The sequence below is a fragment of the Lycium ferocissimum genome, chromosome 3 (genome assembly GCF_029784015.1).
Source record: "Lycium ferocissimum isolate CSIRO_LF1 chromosome 3, AGI_CSIRO_Lferr_CH_V1, whole genome shotgun sequence".
Classification (NCBI taxonomy): Eukaryota; Viridiplantae; Streptophyta; class Magnoliopsida; order Solanales; family Solanaceae; genus Lycium; species Lycium ferocissimum.
In genome coordinates this window covers 69,800,044-69,821,056 of record NC_081344.1, presented here as the reverse complement: position 1 = coordinate 69,821,056, position 21,013 = coordinate 69,800,044, and the positions used below count along the sequence as shown (strand labels likewise).

The 21,013-nt window shown below is 34.6% G+C and overlaps 2 protein-coding genes across 2 annotated transcripts; one reads left to right on the top strand and one right to left on the bottom strand.

Annotated features, from left to right (window-relative positions):
• Positions 1-1,183: 1,183 nt before the first annotated feature.
• LOC132050601 (elongator complex protein 2) lies at positions 1,184-10,591 on the top strand. Its single transcript, XM_059441958.1, has 10 exons — positions 1,184-1,453; positions 2,914-3,001; positions 4,129-4,214; positions 5,072-5,225; positions 5,710-5,870; positions 5,964-6,608; positions 7,050-7,371; positions 8,181-8,398; positions 9,422-9,599; positions 9,960-10,591. The coding sequence occupies exons 1-10, from the start codon at positions 1,331-1,333 to the stop codon at positions 10,430-10,432; spliced, it is 2,448 nt and encodes an 815-aa protein (XP_059297941.1). The 5' UTR covers positions 1,184-1,330; the 3' UTR covers positions 10,433-10,591.
• Positions 10,592-11,552: 961 nt separating this feature from the next.
• LOC132049050 (auxin response factor 9-like) lies at positions 11,553-18,390 on the bottom strand. The gene is given in 14 exon segments (XM_059439718.1): positions 11,553-12,014; positions 12,111-12,286; positions 12,391-12,437; positions 12,595-12,733; positions 12,831-12,903; positions 13,012-13,128; positions 13,229-13,399; positions 13,939-14,029; positions 14,522-14,606; positions 14,699-14,851; positions 15,096-15,155; positions 17,324-17,419; positions 17,571-17,680; positions 18,381-18,390. Coding segments are annotated over 14 exon segments (1,383 nt in total). The 3' UTR covers positions 11,553-11,959.
• Positions 18,391-21,013: the final 2,623 nt, after the last annotated feature.

Below are 21,013 nucleotides of genomic sequence, written 5' to 3'. Positions count from 1 at the left end.
TTACTATTAATAGATCACAATTGAGATTCTCCTTTTCGAAGTCGTCAATCCATACTTTACCAAAAAGAGAGAACAGGGAGAGCGGGAAGCGAAGGATGGGGCGGTGGGTTCTTGGAGGAAACAGAGAACGGGGTGAAGGGGAAAGGAAGGATAGGGCGGATCTTTTATGTACGAAACAGAGATAAGGAAAAAAGGGTGAAGGGTGGGCTTTTAAGTTTTCCAGATTTGGTATATTTTATAATTTTATTGGTATATATTTTATAAATAAGGAAAAATATCCTTATGTTTTGTAATATAGAGTCTTAAGTAGTATTATTCGGTCATTCCCAAATTTAAAATGGTGATGTAAGAACGGGACGTTTCCGAATATAAGCCATTCAAAAGCCATTGGGTCCATAAAAAAATTGGGCTTACATACCAAAAAATTGCGCAAATTGTCCTTCATATGGACTGGTCTTTAATTTTTGTCCCTCAAATCGCTGGTCTTTAATTTTTGTCTCTACTTTTCATTTAATAAAACTTTGTGGGCCAAAGTATCCTTATTCGATGGTCTACAAAATCAGAAATTTTGGGTTCGATCTCAGCAGAGTAAAAAAAAAAAAAAAAAAAAAAATTCCCAAGACAAATTTTTCATAGAAAGTACGCCTATTCAGGCATAGTTACATAGAAACTATGTCTTATCTGGCATAGTTCTGTATAACTTCATCTGTACAGAACTTATGTCGGACAAGACATAGTTTTTACGTAACTTTATCCGAATATGTATAGCTTCTATGAAATCTTACTTTGCGAAATTAGGCCATAGATCTAAATTTCTTTTTTTTGTTTTTTTTTCGATACCAGAAAATATTTTCGACCATTTTGTTAGTTAAAGTGTCGACGGACAAAAATTAAAGGCCATCCCAACATGGGCAATTTGCAAGGCTCTCCTTAATCAAATTAAATAAGGGGTGGTCTTTAATATTTTGCCCTCAAAAAAATAGATTGTCTTTAATTTTTTTCCTTCAGACAAAATTTAAAGTTTTTAAATTTACATGCACCGAATTTGTAAATTTCTGCCTTAAAAATACTATGCGAAGTATAACTTAGAGGCTACCAATTTGAAGGACAAAAATTAAAGACCACCCCAAAATGAACGAAATCCGCGCAAAAATGCCACCCCAACATTGGGTCCATTCGTGCGAATCTAAGTTTTGGGCCTATTTTGGGCTTTGAAAATAAGATTCCTAAGCTCTACTGAATTGCAACTAAGTAAAAGCTCCTTCTCTGCTCCGTTAACGGCAGCAATTCCTCCGCCGCCGTCACAGCGCCGTCTCCGTCGACTGAAAATATGGAAGTAGAGAGAGTGTTTATAGGAGCAGGCTGTAACAGAGTTGTTAATAACGTTTCTTGGGGTGCTTCTGCTTTACTCTCTTTCGGTTCCCAAAATGCCGTTGCCATTTTCGACCCAAAGGTTTTCCCTTTTTTTTTTTTTTTTTTTTTTTTTTTCACTTGCTCAATTAACTCCTTAAAACTTGTCAGTAAATTACTGTTTTTTTTTCCAATTGAGCTCTTGAACACGTAATAAAACTGATCCATTCAAACGTTTATTGTGTAGTTAAAGTGGCATAATACATAAATAGGCCCTCAAACTGGGTCTCAACCAAAAGCGTGCCCTCCAACTTTAGGTGTGTGCTAGTAGCTAGTAGGACCTCAACTTGTATAAAGTTGAATAAGTAAACACGAATGCTGACGTGGCGCTGACATGGCACCTCCAATATTTATGTGCCATGTCATTGCCACGTCAGTATTTGTGTTTACTTGTTCAACTTTGTACAAGTTGAGGTGCCTACTTGTGCACAACCAAAGTTGGAGGGCATACTTACCAGTTGAGACCAAGTTTGAGGGCATGTTTATGTATTATGCCTAGTTAAAGTTAAAGACATAGAATATGTCAATCTTCTTAATTATACACATCGGTCTCAATTGGAACAAATCTTGAGGTTTTACAGGTTATTGAGGCTAATGCGTATAATTAAATAAGGTGACATATTTTAACACTCTGTTTGGATGGTTGTTTCCCGTGGTTCATTAATGTACAGTATGGTATGGTATGGTATTGTATTGTATTGTACTGTATTAATGAACACAATGTTTGGATAGACTGTATCTTTCGTTGTGGTTTAATAACATTTTTATTGTTTGGTTTGATTGTATGGTACTGTATAATAACGTGTAAGTTTACTAAAATACCGTTAACTCTTAATTAGAAATTTGTTTATATATATTAATAAACTCACGTAAAGGATAAAATAGGAACTTTAAAAAATAAGTAGATGGTGGGGGAGGGGGTGGGTGGTGTGAGGTGGGTGGTTGTGAGATGAGGGTGGGGGAAGTGGGTGGTAGGGTGGGGGTGAAGTGGTTGTCTATATGGGTGGTGGTTGAAGGGGGGGTGGTGGGTGGTAGGGTGGGGGTGGGTGGAAGAGGGGGTGGGGTATAATGGAGAAATGAAATACGTAACCATGCAAAAATCACCAAATCCATGGTTACAAAAATTGAACTTTTTCATGGTTATATAACCACAGAATTACAACGGGTTTACAACACCATACAACATAATTTTATGAACAATGGATACAAACATGGTTTCATAGAAAACCATACATTAATGAACCACGGGAAACAACCATCCAAACAGGGGGTAAGTGCTTAACTTATCTATTAAATGCGCACTAGAGATGGCATGTAATTTTTTTTTGAAAAGTTGAATTAAAAGTGTCTAATTGGAACACTTTATCATGTGTTTAGTTGCTCAATTGGAACAAACCATAGTTCGTATATGTAAATGAAATTTAATGACAAGTTTAATGGGCTCTCAATGTATTAAGATGTAATTCTTTTTTGAAATTTATGTTCTTAATTTTTCTTTATCAGACTGCTCAAATATTGACTACACTACCTGGTCATAAAGCTTCTGTGAATTGTACACTTTGGCTTCCCAATAGCAAGTTTGCATTCAAAGGTACTGCCTCTTTTTTTTTTTTTTTTTTTTTTTTTTTTTTTTTTAAACCTTAGATATTTGTGTGCTTATGTTTGACACCTTGATACAGTTGTTCCTACATTAGTTAGTTAGGTTGCACAATTTGAGAGTTAGGTGATAGAAGTAAGTATAATTTTTGCTGCTAAAAGTGGTATAAAATAATGGTTCCGTTAACTAATTAGTTATGTGTTTGGATAAAAGTGCTTAAACTGATAATAAGCAATTGATGTGTTTGGCAAAAAAATGTTGATAAGCTGTTTTTTTGATAAATTCTTTAGGGAAAAGGATGAACACAGATATGGAACGAGGAAGTTCGTTTTTTTTTTTTTTTTTTTTTTTTTTTTCTGGAAAAGGTATTTTGAGAATTAGAAAAAATATCAAGGATAAAACAGTAGTAAATAAGCCGAAAATCATAAGTTCGGAACGACCAACTTATGGATTTTGGCTGCTTTTGTCTTATAAGCATTTAGGGTTTAGGGTTTAAGGTATTTACTAAATGCGTAGTTAAGCCAAAATGGGTTTATAAGCCAGTTTAAACAGCTTATAAGCTTAGCCAAACGCCGTCTAGGTCACTTCTAACTTATTTACTAGTCTTACTTATACAAGTGGTTGTGGAGGACCAGTATCATTAGCTGTTCATAGTACAATACTTCAGCTGAAAATCAGGGGAAGGACCTACGGAAGCCTAATTTACTAATATTATGTTAGATCTTTTACTTGCTCATAACTTTTGCGTAATGTAGTTGTTCGATAACATACAAATTACCTGCTTCACTCATCACCTTTTCACTCAAGTTGCTAAATATGTAATATTATACATGTTTGTAATGACTGGAAATTTAAGCTAAATGTAAATAGTTTGCTAAATGTAGAAACAATGAGCAATTTATAAAACGTTCTTTTTCTTTTTCCTTTTTGTTGGTGAGGGAGAATCTGTGGTTGTTATGTCTTTTTGTTTCTCTTGTATTAATGAATATGAGAACCCGCCCAAATATTTACTTTTCTAGAGAAGTTTTTATTTCCTTGCTTCTATAAACAAATGCTCCTAAGGAGTAAGGTCTGTCCCTGCAGCTTCTATCAATTATTGAATAAAGCTTTGTCTATTGCAGCTAAGCATATGGAACAACATTTTTTGCTTTCTGGAGATGCAGAAGGTGTAATAATTCTATGGGAGTATTCTCTTGTGGATGCCAAGGTAGTCCTTTGCGTGTTCCAATATTCTCTTGTTACCCTACACTGGTCCCCTCAACCCCCAATAGGAAAAGAATGATAAACTGAGGGTGTGTTTGGTATGAAGGAAAATGTTTTCCTGGAAAATAAGTGGTTTTCGTACTTATTTTCTTGTGTTTGGGTAAGCAGAAATATTGTCCCAAAAGCATTTGTGTATAATCTAGGCAAATACTATGGGAGTTGGAGGCGGGGGTAGGGGTAGGGGCATGGGGGCTATGGGGGTGGGGATCGGGGGTAGAGTGTGTTGAATGGTGGGGAGGACACAATCAAGGAAGTCATTTTCCTAATTTTTAAGGAACTTCTTTTCCTAGAGAAAATATTTTCCAAAACATTTGACCAACCAAACATGGGAAAATTGAAAAATATTTTCTGGAAAATGTTTTCCGTCATACCAAAAAAGACGTTTCATTTTCAGGGAATGGGAGGGGTGAAGATGAAAAGACAGTTCAAGATGGTAAGCTGGTATATGACCATTTGAGTTGTTTTACTATCTCTAAAGTAGTGGTGAAGGAAACAAAATGATGAAGAAATGAATTTCCTTGAAACATATTCACAAGACTCTAGAATAGTCAGTTATAATATCTACACTTTGTTTTCTGATTTTTTTATTATTCTCCTTTAAAAAGATGTATTTGCCTTGAAGTCCTTCATATTTTCTTGTCTTAAAAGCACAATTTATTAGCATCTCTGTTCTCTAAGTAGGTAAGAAGGCATTTGGTTGCAGTCTTTGCTTGAGAATTTAAAGAAACAACACTAGATTATTCTTCAATTACAGCCAGTATTCATGTTTGACTCTTTATTATTTTCTTTGCTGCCCGATAGTGGAGATATGTCTTACAAGTGCCACAAGCCCACAAAAAAGGTGTTACCTGCATCACAGCGATCATGGTGTCTCAGGAAGAAGCTGTTTTTGCATCTGCATCCTCTGATGGCACTGTGAATGTATGGGAAATAGTACTTCCATCTACTCGTGGAGGTGAGGACATAGTTTATTTGCTTCACAGTCTAGCTTTAGTCGTTACATGATGATCGACCTATCAATAAAAAAAGTTGTTACATGATGATCAGTAGGGGTGTAAAATGGGCGGATTGGGCTGAATTTGGGCGGGTCAAGATGGGGTAATTGACCTGCCCAAAAGTTACTTGGGTTGAAATAGGTTGTGCTGACATGGCTAAAAAGCGGGTCATAACCCAACCCGCCCAATTCTTACCAAGTTTTAATTTATTTGATTGTTTATAACTTTTTAAGTACCTAATAAAACTATTTCTTTCTTTATTATGGCTATGTATAACATATCCAATGAAAATTGTATTTTTTAAAATATTTTGATAAGGTTTCTATGGGTCAATTTGGGCTGACTCGCCCAAACTTGAGCTCGTTTGGCGGGTCATGTTCTCATGGGATAATTTTGCCACCCCTAGTGCTAATATTACCTTTATGTTTGTTCTGGCTTTTGTAGGTGATTGCAAATTGTCATGCTCGGATTCTCTGTTTGTTGGTCAGAAACCTATGGTTGCTCTTTCACTAGCAGAGCTCCCAGGGAATAGCAAGCAGCTGGTTCTGGCCATGGGAGGATTGGACAGCAAAATTCATCTATATTGTGGTGAGAGAAATGGAAAAGTATGAAACAGCAATTCATATTTCTTGTTCATTTGCTTACTTAACCATCTCCTTTGCTAATAATAAACCTATGTTTCTGTTTTTATGTCCTAGTTTGCTCGTGCTTGTGAGTTAAAGGCTCACACAGACTGGATTAGGAGTTTAGATCTCTCATTGCCTGTGTACGTGAATGGTGAAACTAGTCTTCTACTTGTAAGTTCATCTCAAGACAAAGGCATACGCATATGGAAGATGACCTTACAAGACTCTTCAGCTAATAACAAGAAGCAACAAACAAGCTTGGCTTCTTACATTAAAGGTCCTGTACTTGTAGCTGGCTCGTCCTCTTATCAGATCTCTATGGAATCTCTCCTCATTGGACACGAAGATTGGGTATACTCAGTGGAATGGCAGCCCCCATCGACTGAGTGTTTTCAACCTCAAAGCATTTTATCTGCATCAATGGATAAGACAATGATGATCTGGCAACCTGAAAAGACAACTGGTATCTGGATGAATGTAGTTACCGTTGGGGAATTAAGTCACTGTGCTTTGGGATTTTATGGTGGGCACTGGAGTCCAAATGCAGATTCTATTTTAGCTCATGGATATGGTGGATCTTTTCACCTTTGGAAAAATGTTGGTGTTGATTTTGATGATTGGAAGCCACAAAAAGTTCCATCTGGACACTTTGCTGCAGTGTCAGACATTGCCTGGGCTAGATGTGGGGAATATATGATGTCTGTCAGTCATGATCAGGTAATCTTTTTGCACTTAGAAATTCAAGATTTTCGGAGTCTTTTTTGGAATGGTATACGTTGAATTAAGCTAATTGTCAAATTGGTGACATTTCTGATTTTCCTGCCTAATAAACACCTTGTTAATAAGAAAGAATATTACTGCAAGTAATATTTCCTCAAACTGATTTAAGCTCATGTTTGACTTATATGAGTCAGTGATGTATAGATTTTGGAAGGAGTTCAGGTAGGAAATATTACCCCGCTTTGCAAAAGTTCCTGATTTGCTTCTTAAACTTTAATTATGTGTCACAAGTGTATCTTTTGGAAATATTTTACATGCTTAGTCTTGAACTGGGATTATAATGGTCAAGTACCCATGAATTTTATCTCTTGATGTTTACTTTCTCTTCTGCTGAATACATTATCAAACTTCTGAGCTCAATCTTCATTTTTTTGGCAGACAACTAGAGTATTTGCTCCTTGGCTTAATAATACAAGCTTAGAGAATGAAGAATCTTGGCATGAAATAGCTCGCCCTCAAGTTCATGGTCATGACATAAATTGTGTCACAGTAATCAAAGGAAAAGGAAACCATCGTTTTGTCTGCGGGGCAGACGAGAAAGTTGCCAGAGTTTTTGAATCTCCTCTATCCTTTCTGAAGACATTGAGCCATGTTACGTCAGACGACTCTAGTTTTTCTGCTGACATTCAAGCTGATGTGCAGATATTAGGGGCAAATATGTCTGCTTTAGGTCTATCGCAGAAACCTATATATGTTCAGGGTGAGTTTTCCAGTCTACTGTGTGATATCATTTTTGCATAATAACACATAAGATATTCATTTATTTTTCCATCATCACTTTGATGTTATGGGGTGATATATAACTGAGTTGTTGACCTGTCAAAATTAACTGTAAAGACCTCTTAACCAGAGAAAATGACAAAAATGGTCCCTTATCTTTGAGCAATTTTGGTCCTTTAAGTTTTGCTAAAATTGAGCACCTTTGGTCTCCATCAAATATTTACCGAACTTTGATTGTTAAATTTTACTGGGACTATGAAAATGAAAAATATTTAACGGGAACTCACATTTGTTTAGGTACAAATTTTGTAGTTTATGTTATTGTGGTCTATTTTAAGAGTCTGGTGCAACTTTTTGAGGTGCAATTTCTATTATTTTTGGTCTACTTTTTGTGTCTGGTGTAGTTTTTATGTTGTGGTTTCTGGAAATTTAACGGAAATTTCTGGTGTTTTTGGTTAATAATTTTCTTCCAAAGTTCCAGTTAAACTTAACAAGCAGAGTTTGGTAAATATTTTATGAAGACCAAATCTGTACAATTTTGGCAAATCAGTTGATACTTAAGGGACTATTTTGAACCTACTACCTAAGATAAGGGACAGTTTTTGTCATTGTCTCTCTTAACCACATGTTGAATTAGGCTTAATTTGATGTGTTACTGAGTCTTTTTCTAAGTTTGCTTAAAGAGCTGTGATAATCTCATGCACAGTGTTCTGATACAAATAGAGATTATCCTGAATGTTTCCTTTGAAGACTCTTGTATGTTTTAAAATCTCATACACTCTTTTGCAGCATCATCGACACCAACAGACAGAAGCAATACGGAAGGTTTTGATACACTAGAAACTGTTCCGGAAGCAGTTCCAGTTGTCTTGACAGAGCCACCTATTGAAGAGCAATTGGCATGGCATACTCTATGGCCTGAGACACACAAACTCTATGGTCATGGGAATGAGCTTTTTTCTCTATGTTGTGATCACCATGGAAAGCTTGTAGCTTCTTCCTGCAAGGTTTAGCGTCCTTTCCCTTGTTTCCCTTCTTTTGGATGTTAACGTCGACACATGGTTTTTCCTTGTCATATGCTTACTTGAATATCCCATTATATAGCAGTCAACTTGGTTATACTTTTGCTAAGTGCCCTGATAAAGTTGGTTTCCAGTTTCTGTTCTTAAAGCGCGTTTGGTGTTAGATGATTATAAATAGCTGATAAGTATTATGTGTTGATAAGCATTTTTAAGTGCTGAAATTAGTTTAATTAGTAAGCAGTTACTTGTTTGGTAAAAGTGCTGAAACTAATAATAACCAGTTGATGTGTTTGGTAAAAAAGTGTTGATAAACAACTTTTTTAGTAAAATGACTAAAATACCCTTAATTTAAAAAGTATCTTTGTATGGAGAAGGATGAATGACTAATATGGAAGGGAGGAGAAGTAGGAACTTTGTTTTGGAAAAAGAAATTTGAGAATTAAAAAAAATTATTAAGGATAAAACAGTAAATAATTTTGTCAAACTAAAAAGTGCTTATAAGCTGAACAACTTTAAGTTGAGGGTGACTAACTTATGGCTTTTGGCTGAGTTTGGCTTATAAGCACTTAAGCTTATCTAAATAGTGCTTATAAGCCAGCTTGACTAGCTTATAAGCTTAGCCAAACAGCCTCTTAATATGGTTCGATAAAATAAAAAAATAGAATACGCCTATCCATATATGGTGTTAATTTTCTTCAATATCTTGACCATTAGAAGCCGCCTCTATTTTATTGATGTGGGGGCTAGTTAAGGAGTAGCTGGGTTTGATCCTGCGGCGTTCTTACTCTTATGAGAAATCAAACACCAATCTGCTCATATTGTATAACTTAGTGGTGAGGCTCACTACCTCAAAAAACTTCTTTACGTTGTTGGAGACCTTTTTGAAATATAGCGACACGTGATGGCATTCACAATATTCTTCTAGATACTCCTTTCAACTTCTAATGATGTAATTTTTTTTTAATTAATTGTGAATACTAATTATGCAGTGGATATACAATCCTGCAGGCTCAATCAGCACCGGTTGCTGAAATATGGCTATGGCAAGTTGGTACGTGGAAGTCGGTTGGCCGTTTGCAGTCTCACAGTTTAACAGTGACCCAAATGGAGTTCTCTCATGATAACCAGTATCTGTTGGCTGTTTCAAGAGATCGCCACTTCTCTGTTTTTCGAATTGATCATAAAGGTTTGTTACTTATCGGCTTTGCCTTTAAGTTTTATGCATCGTGAGCAAGACTAGACTCTAGAAATAAATCAAAAATAACATAACCTACAAAATTTGTCCGTCTAAATGTGAGTTCCCCCTAATTTTTTTTTTCTCCAATAGTTCTCGTCATGTCTAATGGACAGAGTTCGGTATATGTTGACAGGGAGTAAAAGTGTTATCTTTTTGGCAAACTTAAATGACCAAACCTGTTAAGTGCATACTTAAGGGACTATTTTGAACCTACCGTCAAACATAAACTTTTCTCATTTGCTCATGATGAAACTTTTTGTTCTAGTTGTTATTTTGTCATGTGCTCAAACTCGTCTTTGTGTTATACAGGAACTGATGAGATCAATTACCAGCTTGTAGCTAAGCAAGAAGCACATAAAAGAATAATATGGGCATGTTCTTGGAACCCATTTGGCCATGAATTTGCTACCGGTTCAAGGGACAAAACTGTCAAAGTATGGGCCGTGGAAAATGAAACCTCGGTGAAGCTACTCTTGACACTTCCGACTTTCAAAAGCAGTGTCACTGCCCTGTCTTGGTTAGGTCTAGACAGCCATGGCAATCGCGGGCTTCTTGCTGTGGGAATGGAAAATGGCCTGATTGAACTATGGAATTTAAATGGGCATTTATCAGTCCAAAATGCTTCTCTTGCTGTTAAATTCGATCCATTTCTATGTCACGTGTCCACTGTTCAACGACTATCTTGGAGAAATCCCCAGAAGAGCGAAGATTCTGAGACCGTGCAGCTTGCCTCCTGCGGAGCTGATCATTGTGTGAGAATATTTAGGGTAAAGGTTACCTAAGCTAAACAGTTTTTTAGTGGTAGATAGACGTTTGTTTTAACCTTGTATTGCTGAAATTGTTGTATTAACTTATTGTTATGGTAATAGTCAACTAATTATCAAATGTTGGAGATGGATCTGATTGTTAGAGTTTCATAGTTCTCTATACCAAGTTTCTTATATTCGGTGTTTACACCAAATCAATAGATGCATAACATGTATTTGCACGTAAACTTATATCACTTAACCATGGTGCAAGTAAAAATTTACAGATGTTATTTAGTACTCCCCCTATTTCAATTTATATAAACTTATTTGACTGGGCATGAAAATTAAGAAATAAGAGAAAACTTTTGAACTTGTGGTGTAAAATGAGGCACATATTTTGTATGACTATATATCATTGCATGAAGATAAATTGTTTTCAAATATGAAAATGGGTTCACAAAAATTGAAACGGAGGGAGTAAAATATGTTCCTTGAATGAAACAAAGGGTCAAGCCTATGCACGGTTTGAGAATTGATGGATAACAGACTCATTCCTCTACCTCTACACAAGGTTTCTGTTTGCGGTAGGATTCAAACTCGTGATAAGCACCCACACCCGTCTCACCCCGTTGCCATCCCTGACTCAATGGCACAATTGGTGCTTTTTTATTTTATTTAAGGACCACCAAAGTGGTGGGGGTTGAAGCCAGACCCCTGCTTGTCCATATAGCTAGGAATGTGTTGCAAAGGGTTGGATTTTTATCCAAACCCCGCTGTTAAACAAGAAGGATAAATAACTCATCCTTGTGCAAATATCTGACCCATTGATACAAATAACATTTGGACTTATCAAAACTATGAAATGAAGAGGATATAAGCTTTCGAAAACTTAGCTATACAAAATAAAAAGATCACGTCAGAGTCTGTAGGTATATACATATGTGCTGGCACAATTGTTACTCATTCCCACAGCCTAACATAAAAGAACAAAAGGGAAGTATCTACCATTGCAGTATGTCTAACATCTTCCTTTTTTGTGCATATTTGGATAATGAAGTCAAAGAGATGACATAATGATTCAAATTAGCAAACATCCACTTGGGGGACTATCCGATAATTGTATAGCAAAAGTAATACTGTCTGCTATTATAGCTTCCATAGCAAACACAAGAGGAACTTACATATAAACAAAATGATCAAAAAGTTGCGTAGGTCTGTCACCCTGTTCTGCTCCCGATAGCTATGTATCAATGACCTTAATACTCCACTACACAAGAACTATTAGTCTATTAAAGCTTCCGTAGCAAATACAGGAGGAACTGTCATATAACCAAAATGATCAAAAAATTGTTTTCTCGCTCCTTACTTCACGAGAAGGTCCTTCACCCCATTCTACTCCGGATATATGTCTAAGGAGCAGCCTCCAAGCCTAACCATCATCGACCTTATAATTCTGCTACGCAAGAACTATTGGTCCATCTGTATGTTTTAATGTTGTTTGTTAATTTACAATAATATCTTTCATCACCCAAAAAGATAACAACCGAACGTTCTTGAACTTTACATATCTTGACTAGAACGAATGAAAATCCTCCTCACCATGTTGCAAAACTCTCTGCAAATAAAGTATTTGAGTCACATATTAAGATATGGGAAGTAGCAAGAGTTCTTTTATTCAGTCTCGAATTGCTAAAGGGAAGAAGAAACTTACATCCATGGATGATCACCCAGAAGCATCATATCCCCTTCATCATCTGTAAACACGATTTTCCATTTATTTTGTATTTGGATTTTGAACATCTTCTCAAGTTCCTTTATAAGCTCATCATATCCTTTCAGTGCGGTTAAATCTACTGCTCGACACACATCTACCCCTTCCATTTGAACCTTATATTTTAAGACACAAAAAATGTTTAGAGTTTCGATAATATCTTACAAGGCAATAACAAATTTGTAAAAATGCAATTGACTAGGGAAGTTTTCTTTGATACCTTGGTGCGACTTCTTGTGGAACAAATATGCTTGCTTTGACTAAGGCCTTCAACATAAGACGTTAATGTGCATTTATCAGTTTGTAAAGCATGCAAAGTTTAACTTAATTTTTAAGCAAATGACTTCCTTTATACTAGACACTCTCTGAATATCAACAATCAACAAAACAAAAACTCCATAATCTTGAAAAATTTCATCTCCACCTGAAATTTTGGTTTCACCATTTGGTCGATGCCTTTTGTTCTTCGTTGTTATTTGCTGGACAAGGGGATAAAAAGGTTCAATTTCCCAAGGAGAAACTCTGTCGATCCTTAACTTGGATGCAGGCTCATCCCATTGAACCTGAAACAAACAGAGGAAAATGTGATTACCAACTGAAAGAGAAAAAAACAATATTGCTGATTATGAATATTCAACAAAGATATCAACTAATTCAAACCATCAATGATCGCCATGGTGAATCTTTCCAATACGATGAAGAATCTGAAATCCTGAATATAGTGCCAGTAGATCTGAAAAAATCATCAAGGAATAGCTCAAGAATCCAATACAAGTCAGCTCTAACAGTTGCCAAATTAACAAACAATATGAAGACTTCTATAAATTTGATATCTCACTACCTTCTCTCGGGATTCTCTTCCCCTTCAAACCGATGCATCTTAATTCGCATGCCAACCGAATATTCATGTTTTTCAGCCTCTAAGTATTTGTTAAGGCCTATGATGAACTGATTGCTTCTGAAGGTTTTGTGAAGGCTGAAAATTGGAAGAATATATGAATGACTTTGTATGTTCTCTCTCTGGCATGAAGTAATTGAAACAGATGTAAATGACAAACCTCAACCACGGTTTGTAGTAAACAACTAACACAGCTTGGGTTGTAACAGAATTAGATGTTGCAGCTAGGATCCCTCGGTGCTCATTCGCACATGATTCCAGCGATAATGGCACTGGGACCCGCGGGAGAGAACCCCGCCTAACCCCAACTCATAGTTCTCCATTCTCACCCCTTCAGGCAAATACCCACACAATACAGTTATAATAAGTGTGTTTTAAGTTCATTGACGGTGTAAAAATATAATTACACTATCAGATCATTTGTTATTTGGTAATTACATTATTAGAAGTAAATTTTTTCGATAAACATTAATAGTAACTAAGTTAAAAGATAATTAACCTGCCTATAACAAGTTAAAAGACACTGATAGTGTAAGATAAATCATTACACTTCAAAAGCACAATGGCGGAGCCAAGATATTCGCTAAGAGAGTTCAAACTATGAAGAATTAAACACATGAAGAAGCCACAGAGATTCATCTGCTATATATACACACCAAGATTTTTTTTTTTTTTTTTTTATATCTTGTATATATAGTGTAATTTTCAGCCGAAGGGGCCGGTTTCAATTGAACCCCCTTGCCTTTCCCTATATTTTTGTCCCCCCCCCACACACACACACGTGCTATTATATATGTCACGCAATAGTCTTGAAAATTTACACAATCGGATATCATAACCATACACGAAACCAGGATCAGAGATTGATACCTCAAGAATACAAAAGAATCCCCGGCAACTAATCTCTTGGAACCAACAAAGGTACTCCACCCTGTAGTTAGGAAATGCATCCAACATTGACCTGTTAATTAAAGCAACCAAGAGTGAGTTTTTAGCTATTATAATTAAAAATGGTAAAGCTTTCATTGCTGTTTTCTCATTGCAGGCTGACACAAACTGAAAAAAGAAACACACATCTTCTATTATCACTGCAAACAGAACAGTGTTATCAAAAGTGAAAAGCGCAAAAAAGCTCTAAGGTCTTTTGGGGCTTTAAGCGCAAATGGAGAGAAAAAAAATACAAATCTGTCTATGTAGTCCAAGATTAATATTCATAAGCATGAACAAAAATCTGTGGACAAAGAAACTGAAAAAACTTACAATAAAGTGAAAAGTCAATTGTTTAGTGTCGCATCTTCAGTATTACGCTCATTGGCAAGGAAAAGTATGTCTTAGAGCTTTGATGACGGCACTGACGCGCCCATAAAGCGAGGTGAAGCGCTCAACATGTTTTTTCGCCTCGCGTCAGGGCTTAAGCGCACCGCCTTTGACAACTATGAAACAGAAGAATTACCTTTAACTATATGTTTAAAGTGCCACTCAATTCCATGAAGGTCTTTTGCGATGAGTTCCTGTGTTGGCGTCTCCTGGTTCATATCCTAACAAAGCATAACAGCAAGATAACTAATGCATCAATTTGTCAAAAAGGGCATAGGCTATAGCCGATACGAAAGGGATAAGCTAATATTACCAATGGAGGAAAACATTCTTCAGCATGTTTCCAGAAAAGAGAAAGTTCAGGACGAATACTCGTATCAGAGTCAGTCAAAACCTTGCGGAAGGAATGAACTTTAGGCCTCGGAGACTCAAGAAGGCTTGAATCTTGACTAGTCAGCTCGGCTTGCTAAATTAGATGAACAGATAAACTACAGCTAAGTCAATCACCAAAATGTATAAAAGCAAGTGAATACTACAACACTATGTTGCGCTAACTCTTCAAATATGTCGACTGGTTGTGTCGAATCTTTCAAAAGTAGTGCATTTTGTGAGGATCCGATGCGGTTGCGGCAGCATTTTTGGAGAGTCCAACAACTTAGCTACAACATAATATTTTCAAGAAAGAAAAGAGGTTCTTCATAACTTCTTACATCTGGCGCTTCAGGTGTCAAAGTGATCTTAGCATAGACCTCATCAGTATCTTGGTCAACCTACAATAGTTTTTTTGGCGAAAAGCCACTCATCAAGCAGACGTTCCGACAGGAGTTGGTTGCAATTTGACATAAAAAAACAAAAAAACGTATTTGAGGTTTGAACTTGAAAATGGATATCTAAAAGTTGAATTAGTGCTTATCATATAATCATATCATCATATTATTATCAAAGTGGAAAATCAAAGAGTGAAAAGTTATTTTACCATAATATTTTTTAAAAGTTGATATATACCATTGTCCTTGACCCAAAAGTAAAAGTCCCTTTTCAGTTTTTTTTTTTTTTGCATTAAAAACAACCCACATCAGCAAGCTTTTATTGTGAATATGAGCTTGTCCGTTTCCCCACTTTCTGCGTCTTTTAATTTCCATCAGGTTGTGGTTTTTTTTAATTTATTTATTTATTTATTATTTTTTGATTCTTTTGTCTTCTCTGTTCTTATCATATCTCGCTTCATGCTTTGACAAGCGAAACTTTTATTCACTACTTTGTATACAACATATCCTGCTTTATGTCTAGAGTTCATTTTTATTTTAGATAAACATTACCTAAAAAAATTAAAATGCAAAAAAACTCGATTCCATGAAGTCTTTTGCGATAAGCTCCTGTGTTCACTAATTTTCCACATTCCTAACAGAGCATAACAGCAAGATTGTCAATTTGTCAAAAACGGTATAATTGTAGCCAACACAAAAGGATAGCTATGTCTCAGAGTATTAATGTATTCAGCATTTTTCCAGAAAAAGAATATATACTCCAATGTTTGTATTTTGATTTTGATTTCAATTTTAATCATTTATATTTTAGTCTGAATAAAATTACAGAAGGAATGAACTTTTGGTTCGGTGTTTCTCTCCCTCGTTCCTTTTAAGAAGGCATTTGATCCTTTGGTTATAAATATTAGCTAAGTTTATCACCAGCAAGTGAAACTATAAAATACTCGAGTCACTAGCATGAACTTTGGTCTTTCACCACAACATTATATGCTTCTTCCCTCAAAATATTCACTACTTGGTATACGTTCAGCATTTTCTTGCAAACAAAGGTACACTACTACTTTTATGTTAGTTTTGTCTATCATAATTTTATAATTATTTTTCCTTTGAGTACTTTTTAGAATTTAGTATTATATGGCACAACTTTCGACAAAGGTTCACTGCTTCACCTTCAAAACTAATGACTGCTTATATTCAAACCCCAGAGTTCATCAGTGTTACATGCTCGCACCTAAGACGTTGATGTTGACTTATTGTTGTGTTATATTTCATAATACGAATAATGATTCAACTAATATTTTTTTTTGGTCAAATTCACAGATGAAAAGACTCGTATGTTTGAATCACACAAAAGGTACATATACTTTTTTTTTTTTTGGTATTAAAGGGTGTATGTGCAATTATAATTTATATAATCAATTTAATATTTTTATGTCATTAATTATTAAGTATCTCTAACAGAAAATCTCTACTAATTGTTTTTGCTTGTGTACACCTTGAAGTTGATAATGATCTACTAGCCATCCTAATGGCGACATACGTTAATCGGATTTCCATAAAACTTCTACCAGAAACTACTTTTATTTGACAACAATTTATTGATATGTATACAGTTGTAAAAACACAAATTTTCAAACTTCAAATTCTATATTTCAAATTTAAAATTGAAATAATGAGTCAACTATGATAAACAAACACTAATTTAAAATAATCTCAAAATAATATTTCAAATCTTTGAGCCAAAGTCTATGGCGAAAGGGGTTTAAATCTTTTGCATTACAAAATGTGGATGAATTACTAAGTAATAAACATGAAAAAATTATAAGTAAATAAGTCACACCTAAGGGTGTGTGGTTTCAAATGAATTATTCAAAAAGGACCCGTCGCAATTTCAAATCCCATCGAAAGCAAAAACATTCGATAATTTCTTCTCATTTGTTTAAGTTTTGGTGGACAAAATTATCTAGCATGTATAACGGATATCTATACTGATAGTAGTAGGTACCCCAGTGAATTACGGTTACAAAAAGAAGGGTAAATACAGTGAATTACGGTTATAAAAAGAAGGGTAAATACACTAATAAAGAAATACAATAAAACTAATAAAGAAATACAATAAAACTAAAGCTAAACAGAAATATCAAAAAGTACTAGCATGAAAAAGAAATTACCAGGAGCTCAATGTTAGTAACACGACAAAGGATCTTTGGTTTAAGATTGAATGATGGATCATTAGGCCTCATATGCACATGACTTGCTGCTAACAACTATCAAAACAGGAAAAAAGAAGAGGTGAGAAAAAAATAAAAGATAACTACAATTCTTACAATCCCCATAAAATAGTAAACATAACCAAGTCAGAAGAAAACCCCAAGATTTTTTTTTTTTAAAAAAAAAAAATAAAGAAGAAAAACTTACTTGTTCCATGTGACCTTGTGGGAAATAATAAACTCTTTCTCCATTTTTTGGAACATCCACTAATGGACCTGCGCAAAACTTCCATAACACTCTGTACAAATAATCTTTACCTGAATTTTACCAAAAAACAACCACATTTTACACAACCCCCACAATGAAAAAACGTCAAATTTCTAAAGCTCAAAAATATCAAACCTTTAGTTGAAAAATCACCATGATATATTCTGAAAATATTGAAGGTAAACAGACTCTTTTCACCCCAGAAAGTTCGCCTTTTATAACAAATAGACCCACGATATGGACCAATATATGTTCTTGAATTCTCAATCAAGAAACTGATCACTCAAAGAACACACTTTTCCCAAATAACAAACAGTTATGCCTACAGAAACAACCCCAGAACATATATATTTTCAAGGAAAAAGAAGATAAGAAGTGGCCTTAAATAGGGAAGCAGCGTGCTCCTTTGGTCATTTGAAGTTTAACTTTTGAATTTTGTTGGAAGTTTATTGGTCCCACTGTCCACTAAAATGATCATAAATAGCAGTCATAGGAATATATATCTTGGTATCTGTGGATTTGTAGCCATTTATGAACAGCAGTGCATGCAGCTAACTTTGGACAGTTATATACCTCGGTACCTGAGGATTTGCAGAGATGAACAGAATTACTCACTCCGTCCCATAATAAGTATCAGCAAAAAATACGCATATTAAGAAACTAATAATACAATGTAAAGTTTATCAAATTATCCATATATAACAAAAATAAACTACTTTACCATAATTAGAACATGCACAAGAAGTAAACCTTTTGACATTAGAAATCCAACAATACCAAGTTACTATGTGGCTTTTCCAATCATCATTTAGATGTTACTTTATTGTCTAAGGGTAGAATTGAAAAAAACTAGTCAAGTTATATCTTGGTTTCCTAAGGTGACACTTATTATGGGACAAAAAAATTAGTTAAGATGACACTTACTATGGGACGGAGGGAGTAAAGTTTTATCTAACATTTTTGAACGTATTTTTTATCATTATTCCCTCCATTTCAAAATAAATGGTGTTTTAACTTTTTATTTTGTTTTAAAATAAATAGTGATTTATGTAATCAAGAAGACATGAATGATGTTTTTAAAATTTTACCCTTATTGATTAAAGAAAGTTTTATAAAATCAAGAAACTACTAAAGAGCTATTCTATATATTTTTTTACGATATTTGTTAATAGTAAGTTAGTAAAAAATACACCTTACTTTCCAAGGATGAGTAGTTTTTTAAGGTATGTCCCCAAGCTAAAAACAGTATACTAGCGTTTGGCCATAGATTCCAAAAAAGAAATTGAAAAACTTAATTTAAGTGAAGTTTTTCAAATTTTGAAAATGTATTTGGCCATAATTTTTCAAAACATATTTCACCTTTTATTTTCGAAAAACATGAAACATGACTTATATCCATAAGTTCTTAAAACTATCAAGAATATCCAATCATACCAAATAAATATACTTGCTATTCCCAAATTATTCATATGTGTATTAATTTTGTTGTTGAATTTGGTTTCAATACTCTTATTTTACTAATTTTGTAATTTTCTTGTTGAATGCATCTTAATTTGTGTAATTTTCTTGTTGAATCGTACTGTTTTCTGCATTTCAATTTGTGCAAATGTGAGACGTCTTTGGATATGAAGATTCAATAATTATTTTATACTAAAAGTGAGAAGGATCTACCTTCAAAGTTGGATTACCGTTTTGTTCTTGCTGTAAATTAAAATGCAGTAAAATATAAAACATCTAATATAATAAATATTAAATAGTAATATTATCATTACATGAAGGCTCATTAATCACATTCAGGAGCATTAAGTTATTTTCTCCATTGAATGAAATCCTAATTAAAAAGGATGAGTGAAAAAGAAGCTTATAAGTTCTATTTTAATGCTCCACACTCACTCCCTAAACGTGTGAGTGAAAAAGAAGTTAAGTAGTCATAAAATGTAAAATTAATTTAATTTAAGACAAATGTGGGATCCATTCACATGCTTAGCTTTAAGTAAGACTTTTGATTTTCATGAAGTGCTTTTGGAAAGAAGCTATCTTTTTTAGCTTCCGCTATTCCCCAAAAGCACTTATTTTCTCCCAAAAGCTTGACCAAACACCTCACTTTTTTTAAATAAGCACTTTCTCGAAAATAAGCACTTTTGTAGAAAAATAAGCTTAGCCAAACAAGCTATTAGCAGGTTTTAGGAGAGGTAGAAGTAGGCCGAAGAAGAATTATTTGTGGGGGGCGGGGGGGCCGAGGGGGGGGAGAGTGATTAGACAGGACATGACACAACCATAGCTCACTGAGAAAATAACCCTAGATAGGAAGATTCGGAGGTCGAGAATAAAGGTTGAAGGGTAATAAGTAGCCGAGTGTTGTCGTACTTTATGTGGGAGAGGCAAGGGCTCAGTCTGCTCTTCTCATCTTCTCCTTATCTAGTAGCAATAGTTAGTATTTGTGTAGATCTTATTCTTCTAATTCTCACTGCTACTTGTTGCTTCATTTGCTCTGTTTATCTGGCCTTTTTGCGGTCGGTATTTTCCTTTTTGTCATGCTTTCATTACACTTCTTTGAGTCGAGATTCTATTGAAAATAGTCTCTCTACCACATAAGGGTAGGGTAAGTTCTGCGTACATCCTATCATCCTCAGACCCCACTTGTGGGACTGACCTGTTGCTGTTGGTTCGATTGATATCAGTTACTAACATGTTAACAATGTCAAAAGTTATTTAGTTTCGCAGAAGCTTTATGTCCAACAAAATTGATTTCTTGTACGGTTGTACTCATGATATTTGCAAAGAATGGTAGGGATTTCATATAGAAGCCATACAACCAAATTTTTACTTGAAGTCAAACTTGACTTTAAAAACCGCCAAACTTGTAATATACGAAAACCAACACACTAATACGAAAATCCCCTACATAATGCTCATTTCTAGCAATCGAAAGTATTGGAAAAATAGTACTTAATAAGTATTATTAGGATTATTTTGTTTGTGGTTTTGGGACTTGATTAACAACTAGCAACACCACATAACATTGTCTTGTAAATTTTTAGATTAGAATTTAAATTAAAAAAATTATAAAAAATACTTATATATAAAAAAAAACATTTTTTACAATCCCCATAAGTAGTAATACATTGTTTTAAGCCCATCAAAATTTACCTAAGCCCATCAAATTTCAAACATCGACAACGTAAAGTTCACTCATTAACTTTATATTAATATCACGATGTCCTCCAATATACATCTATATTTTTTCTTTACGAAAATCCTTTAAGATATTTATATATAATTTTTTCCTACCTGAACCCTAGTTTTTTGTTTGTTTGAAGTAATTCATACAACAACAAAGATTACTCATTAACAAATAAATGAATCACATTATTTTATTATTG